Source organism: Argentina silus (genome assembly GCF_951799395.1).
Source record: "Argentina silus genome assembly, chromosome: 10".
Lineage (NCBI taxonomy): Eukaryota > Metazoa > Chordata > Actinopteri > Argentiniformes > Argentinidae > Argentina > Argentina silus.
This window is the reverse complement of record NC_139664.1, coordinates 9584311-9592244: the sequence shown is the minus strand read 5'-3', so window position 1 is coordinate 9592244 and position 7934 is coordinate 9584311. Positions and strand designations below refer to the sequence as shown.

General features: G+C 45.7%; 1 protein-coding gene across 1 annotated transcript; it reads left to right on the top strand.

Annotated features, from left to right (window-relative positions):
• The first annotated feature begins 525 nt into the window (after positions 1-525).
• On the top strand, positions 526-6733 carry she (Src homology 2 domain containing E). The gene is made up of 6 exons (XM_083678675.1): positions 526-1400; positions 2342-2468; positions 3660-3902; positions 4094-4478; positions 5215-5334; positions 6530-6733. The coding sequence occupies exons 1-6, from the start codon at positions 933-935 to the stop codon at positions 6720-6722; spliced, it is 1536 nt and encodes a 511-aa protein (XP_083534801.1). The 5' UTR covers positions 526-932; the 3' UTR covers positions 6723-6733.
• Positions 6734-7934: the final 1201 nt, after the last annotated feature.

The following is a 7934-nucleotide window of genomic DNA, read 5'->3' as shown; positions in this document are numbered from 1 at the left end:
GACGCTAAGTACCCATCAATTATTATTCTATCAGCACGGACTACAACAGTTCATTCGACTGTGATGAAGTTGGGACAGGCCTACTTTTACCGTTCTTTGGAATGCTCCACTCAGGTTTTTGGTACCCACTACTGCATGTAAATTCATGTGATTTTTTGTTATTATCTGTCAAGGAACATAGGCTAGACATATAGGCCTTCTAGGCTATCATGTGGGAAAGGAAAATATGGGCTAATTCATGATTCAACTGAAGAATAGCATAGGGCTATTGGAGGAAAAGTTCCTAAAAGTTGTCATCCTTTCTATACATTGATGTTGTATAGGCCTTAGCTACTTTCAAGGTTTTCATACAACCCTATGACCCTTATCCTGGCAATTATTTTACCATTCTATTGTAGTTCACCACACCCACCAAAGTCCACCACAACCACTCCCCAACTCTCCCGACCTCTACGCGCACAACACATTCAGACCACTTCTCTCCTTCAGTCAGCTTTGTTAGTCGCAACGTATAGAATCTCCGGGAATGGGATCTTCAGTGAATGCAAAGAAAAACTTTCAGTTCTTCAGATTTTACGCTCTTCAACGACTACTCTTCAAACTGAGGGGATAGCTGAGAAGAGTAGAGAGAAACACCGATATTAGTCTTGGCGACGCCAATAAGCTGGGGTGAAACTCGCCTTTTACGCACCGTGTAAAAGCGCACAGGGGTACCGCACAGGGGGAGCCAGATGGGTTGACAACATATATGGAGTTAGAAATAACTGATTAGAAGGCTAATTGTTTGTCGTGGTTGCCTTATCTAAAGTGGGAACCAGAGAGTGAACGTGAAGCGCCGTGTCAAAGGAAAGGTTCCTAAACTTTTTCAGTGGGTGTATGGCGTTGGGAACCGATTGGAGCCACAATTGTAGAAATCAGAAACGAGTGCAGTCATGGCAAAATGGTTCAGAGATTTCCCTATCAATCTGAAGAACGGGACTGAAAGGGTCCGCTCAGCCTCTGAATCTGGCCCGCCAACCCGACCTAAACCCGGGATAACACGGGACAGTCTCAGAGGGAACCAGCGCAAGGAGGGTGGTGGAGGGGTGGGCGCCTTATTGGCCGGGAGAAATCGAAAGAATTCGGCCATTGAACTAGGTCGAAATGGCACAGGCACTGGCGGGACGTCCGACGCCAAAATCTGGGATTTCATACACGGGAGGAGTCGCAAGACCTCTAAGGCTGAGACTGGGGGACCAGATGAGCATCGGACGCTCAGGACGTCCAGTTTGGCGCATGCGTACATCAGCAGGATGATCAAAGTGGACAAGCACGACAATAGCCCCAAACTCAACGAGACAGGTGAACAGAAGGTACCCGAAAATGAGAGGGGCAGGACGACCGATATCAAGACAGCGACGGTGAGTGGAGGAATTTAGGGAGTCAGTGAGCTCCCAAGCTTGCTATGACACTCTAAACACACTCACCACAATTGTGAATGTTTTCTGCATGAAATAGTTCCGAATGGCATCTAATACCTCATTATAAACACGGATATGTTTTTGCTATATCATCAGGATTCAGACTGTGCCATTCGGAGTCTAACTGTTATAGTTGATAGAAGTTGTGCTTTTACACTTGTGGTCTAGAATACAGTATGTTTCTGTCCCACCTCACCCTTTTTCTCTCCCTCACACTTACCTCCCACAGCACAATACAATATTGCTTCATTATGGGCTATAGTCACGCATGCCTTTGCTCTGCTTTCATAGACCAATACAGAACAGTGAAAACACACACACATTGAGAGCTAACCTCTTTCCCTGAGCCAATCTTCCTGTCCTCATTCCCTTCCTTCTTCCTGTCACAGGCATACATTCTCTCTCTCTCTCTACACACACACACACACACACACACACACACACACACACACACACACACACACACACACACACACACACACACACACACACACACACACACACACAGACACACACACAGAGACACACACACACACACACACACACACTCACACACACACACACACACACACACACACACACACACACACATACACACACACACACACACACACACACACACACACACACACACACACACAATAACTTTTCTTTCTTTTTCACCCTATCCCTATGAAGGCTTTGTCTGAGGCGTTATGTCACTTGACACTGTGGTGCATGTTCAGCTCTCAGGTACTGATTTTTGACAACCCATTACTCTACAACAGCGTTATTCCTGGGTAACTACATGGTAATACGCTACGTAATGACCTTGTACTGTACAGTATGTAAGACAGGCAGTCCCTGTCCAAGACGTTAACCTCTTCTCTCCCTCTGTGCAGTGGATTATTCTGGAGGACTATGCAGACCCATTTGACGCAGAGAAAACAAGGGAGCAAAGAGAGGCGGAGAGAGAAGGAGAGAACGACGGATACATGGAGCCCTACGACGCTCAGCTTATAATCACAGGTAAGGCCATAGGTCATGGTAGGTCATCATCTGTCTATCCCACAGATGTCCAATGGACTCTCCCCCTGACACTTCATGTAGATTTGATCTAGTTTTAGCCAAGCATTACACACACCTGATTCCAGACCTTTTAATCAGAGATGTTGGAGCTGCGCTGAAAGAGCTGCTCACACTGTAGCTCCAGGACCAGGTTCCACAGGACCGGAAGTGGTTTAAACGCCGCTTTAGAACTTTTCACTTGTTTGCTTTTGTGCACTTGTTCCTCATCCAGAACAGGGTTTGATACCATTGGTCGAAAGGTTTTGGGCCAAAACTACAACTCTAGACCCTCACTCTCTCTCTCCTGACTCTCCCTCCCCACTAGTGGTTACTATGGGAACGATGTTGTGCTGCATGGGACAATGGGTGCAGCTTCCTCTTCCAACTTCCTGTCTCCTGCCTCTTGTTTCCTTTGCCCTATTCTCTGGATAGGAAATTGCCCCCCAGTATTCCCCCTCAACACATTTTATACTTCATGGCCCCTTATCCCCATCTGTCCACACACACACACACACACACACACACACACACACACACACACACACACACACACACACACACACAAACACTCACACACACACACACACACACACACACACACACACACACACACACACACACACACACACACCCCTGCTCCCCCCCGGTTTCGCCCAATCACTTCCCAGCAGTCAGGAAGAGGTCTGGTCAGCCAGCAAATCAGGGGCTGTGTTGACCTTTCTTCCCGTAGTTCCATTGTTTGGTCACACAATAGAGCAGACACACAGGCTACGTACCTGACGGATTGCATAGAAATACATGAAATATTGGATGCATAAAATATCCTTCAAAGAGACACAACACATAGATCAAATCAGATACAACACACAGGAAAAGTATATGTCTGTCAGCCTTGCTGACACTCATTCTTCCTATATCTCTACCTGCTAACTGTTTGTCATGTCTAAATGTAGTTGTTTGTTATGTCTTTTTAGTTCTGTGTTAGACCCCAGGAAGATTAGCTGATGCTACAGCCTCAGCTAATGGGGATCCTAACAAAAATTCAAATACAGATTTCTCTGTCAATGATTTGATGGCAGGATAGATGTGTGGATGGTAAGTCCCTGGGATGAAACTTTCTGCTCAGTGACCATATTGCTGATGTCATCACAGATATCCGTAGGCGGGGCTCCAAGGACCTGCTGAAGGTGTGTGTGCTGCTGGACCGGGGCCAGGGAGAGGGGGGCAAGCCCGCACCCCCTCACATCTACGACACGCCTTACGAGGGGGGGCTGGAGGGGGAGGCTGGGGGGGTGTGGATCCCCGTCACACGACCTGAGTCTGACACCCGGCCCTCAGGAGAGTACGAGCTGCCTTGGGAGTGGAGAAAGGAGGACATTGTCAGAGCACTGTCAGGTAATCATAGAGCTTTGACACACTTTCATAGAAATTGATTAGGAATCATTGACATTTCCCTTCAAGGTGATTATTTGTACCTGTACTGTAAGTAAAGCTAAGATTTTCCACTCCTCTCTCTCTCTCTCTCTCCCTCCCTCTCTCTCTCTCTCTCTCTCTCTCTCTCTCTCTCTCTCTCTCTCTCTCTCCAGCTCAGTTTGAGGGAGTGGACTGTTCTCCCTGTAAAGAGGAGGCGCCTCTCCCCAACCTGCAGCAGTTTCAGCAGACACTCAGACAGAAGAACTGGAACCAGAAAACTCTCATTCCCACTCCCCTCTCTCCATCCTCCCCCTCTCCCTCCTTCCCCTCCTCCCCTATTCTGAAACTGTCTCCCCTCTCTCCCCCCTCTCCTCCTTTCCCCACCCTCAAACACTCCCCCTCCTCTCCCTCCTCCACCACCTCTCCAAACCTAAAACTCTCCCCCTCTCCTTCCTCCCCCACCCTCAGACTCTCTCCGCCTTCTCCGACCTCCCCCAGCGCCTCGCCGGAGGGTGAGACGGCCAGAGTGGACCCCACCCTTCCCCTGGAGAAACAGAGGTGAGGGGGGAGGAAAGGAGGAGAAACAGTGGAACAATGGCGCTCAATGAAATGCAATAAAGAAAACAGGAGTGGCCCAACACAGTGTGAACCAGATACACAGACAGTATTATATCATGTACAGAGGACTGGTCACAGTATATACTGACAATGTACTGTGTTGAGTGGACTCCACTGCGCCAAATTAAAGCCTCTTTCCTCTCATCATCTCACATGAGTAACTCTCATAACACATCACTAATCTCTTTTTGTGTCTGGAACATGCTCTGAGCATGAAGTTAGCATGTGCTCTTCTCTTAGCCTGGCTGAATGTCAGTGTTCAGCTGTGCCCTGTAGCAAAGCTATACTGGGTCATACATTACATGGTTATATATGGCTCAAGCTTGTAGTCGCTGTCAGAAACACCTTGAATGCCATGTTATATCCCACCCCCTGCCCCCCTTCTCTACCCAGCTCCATTATTTCCCCCCCCGGTTCTCTCCTCCGTCCTCCTCCTCTATCCTTTGATTGTATATCTGACATCTCTATCCTCTATCCCCATTCACCCTTCAGCTATGTAGCTAACACTCTATCTCTGTCTGTTGCTATTACTCACTCTCTTTCTCTCTTTCTCTCTCTCTCTCTCTCTCTCTCTCTCTCTCTCTCTGTGTATCTCTCTTATCTCCTGACATATCTGGGATGTCCCTACTTGTCAATAACATGTCTGTGTCATCCATCTCTCTCCCTCTCTCTCTAGCTGGTACCACGGCAGTGTGAGTCGCCAGCAGGCAGAGGCTCAGCTGCACCGCTGCAGGGAGGCCAGCTTCCTTGTTAGAGACAGCGAATCAGGGACCAGCAAATATTCTATCGCTCTTAGGTAAGTGCGTGTGTGTGTGTGTGTGTGTGTGTATGTGTGGGAGTGTGTGGTGTGTGTGTGTGTGTATTATACTCTTTCACTCGTAAGAGAGTTCACATCAACAACCCTATTACACAGCCACAGACACTGAGGATGAGCAGCATGTGTTGGAAGGAGAGAGAGAGAGAGAGAGAAGAAAGAGAGAGAAAAAAACTCCTAAATAATGCATCCAGAGCTGAACTGGGCAGATTCCCACTAATTATAAATATAAATAAAAGAACACTACAATTTTGGCAACATTTGAAAATAAGCCGCCCCAAATATTTGCAGTTCAAAGCACTACAGACCCAAGAGCTGAGACCAGAGGAGAGCCCCCTCGTCACTTGGTGTCGAGCCAAACAAGCCAAGCTCACACCAACACTGCTTCAGAACACCAGATCAGAGTGAACCAATTCATGAGTCAGTCAAGAGAATCGTATTTAGAACTTTGGAAAAACTAAACAAAAACTCAAAGTAGACTAAATTGCTATCTAGCCCGTCAACAGAGAATATAAATTGGCTGATTATCTCTTCTCTGTTAGAGACACAAAGCAGAGACAGATCCTGACCCAGTACAGGCTCAGTGACCACCATTTGGCAATAGAGAAAGGAAGACACAGATAGCCATGGCTACCCAAAGAGGAGTGTGTATGTGGTGACTGTACCACAGCCAGGGGGAGACCAAACATGTCACAATACAATAGTAATATTGTATATATGTGTTATTATTGTTGTTGTATTTCTAATACTCTGATTACTATTACCATTACCTATGCTTCAGCAATATTTACTACTATGTACAGTATGTCCTGACAATATTTACTACAATGTATGTCCTGCCAATAAAGCTAATTGATTTGAATGGAACGTAACGTAACGGAATTTAATTTAATTGAATTGAATTTAATTGAATTTAATTGAATTTAATTGAATTTAATTGAATTTAATTGAATTTAATTGAATTGAATTGAATTGAATTGAATTGAATTGAATTGAATTTAATTTAATTTAATTTAATTTAATTGAGAGAGACTGTGTACGACCTCTGACCCTTTACTTCTGATATCTTTATTACTATTTCTTTCTCCGGCTTTTCACTGCACTACGCAGTGTATCTCTCTTTCTCAACAATATCAATGTTTGATATCTCTCTCCCCTTTCTCTCTCTCTCTTTCAGGACCAGTCAGAGTTGTGTTCACATCATTGTGGCCCAGACTAAAGGGTGCAAGAGCTTGGGTTATACTCTGGACCAGAGTAGCTGTGTCTTTTCCAGTATTCCTGAGGTGGTTCACCACTACTGCACACACAGGCTGCCCTTCACTGGGGCTGAACACATGACCCTGCAGCACCCTGTACCCAGGCCACACTGAACACACACACATGCCCATTCACCCAAGACGTCTAATGTTGTTTCTTAACAGTGTCATTGTTGTGCTATGTTGCTAAAGGACTCGCAGGTGTCTGGAATCAATTGGAGTTTCTCCAGGGCGCAGCCTAGTGGTCGAACTCTCACACTGCAGTAGGCTACTCAGGAATTCACATCGTGCCACCAGTTACCAATCCCTAAGCACTGTACTGTACAGTAAACTTGTTCTCGCTGCAGTGACTGTATTTATAGAGCGGAGGAAGACAATCCCTTCTTTCTGAGCCTTCTCCTTTATTTCTGTCCCACTGTTGTGTTCAGAACCACAGAGATAGAAACGGACTGAATAGAATATTGCAACACACACATACACTATTTGCAATACTGTATAACCACTTATGACCAAATAACCAGAGATGCAGCAGTCACATACTGTGCAGTATGTCCCACCCAGAATACTTACACATACATGTTAAAAGTGAAACTAGACTGAATAACAAAGAATTTAATTAGATTAGGTTAATATACACTCACTGAGTACTTTATTAGGAACACCTGTACACCTTCTCATGGAGGAGGTGGTGTAATGGTGTGGGGAATGTTTTCTTGGCACACTTTGGGCCTGTTAATACCAATCAATCATCGCTTGAATGCCACAGCCTATTTGAGTATTGTTGCTGACCATGTGCATACCTTCATGGCCACAATTTACCCATCTTCTAATGGCTACTTCCAGCATGATAATGCACCATGTCACAAAGCAAAAGTCATCTCAAACTGGTTTCATGAACATGACAATGAGTTCAGTGTTCTTCAGTGGCCTTCCCAGTCACCGGATCTGAATCCAATAGAACATCTTTGGGATGTGGTAGAACGGGAGATTCACAGCTTGAAAGTGCACCAGAAAAATCTGCAGGAATTGCATGATGCAATCATGTCATCATGGACCAGAATCTCAAAGGAATGTTTCCAACATCTTGTGGAATCAATGCCATGAAGAATTGAGGCTGTTTTGAGAGTAAAAGGAGGCCCTACCCAGTATTAATATAGTGTTCCTAATAAAGTGTTTGGTGAGCGTACAATCAGCCATCGCTATGGCTTTCACTCTATCTATCCTATTTCTTCGCCCCAGATCTGCTACATCCTTACATTCTTCCTTCCTCCAATTCTTGAAGTCGTCACTGATGAGACAGTTAGTAATATAGCCATTTGCTTTCAC

What these genes read in the sequence shown, in the direction of transcription:
- she (XM_083678675.1), top strand. Translation starts at nt 933, where the DNA reads ATGGCAAAATGGTTCAGAGATTTCCCTATCAATCTGAAGAACGGGACT. An exon ending in CGCTCAGCTTATAATCACAG is followed by an intron (nt 2,469 to 3,659) that starts GTAAGGCCATAG and finishes ATGTCATCACAG; the next exon opens with ATATCCGTAGGCGGGGCTCC. An exon ending in CATTGTCAGAGCACTGTCAG is followed by an intron (nt 3,903 to 4,093) that starts GTAATCATAGAG and finishes CTCTCTCTCCAG; the next exon opens with CTCAGTTTGAGGGAGTGGAC.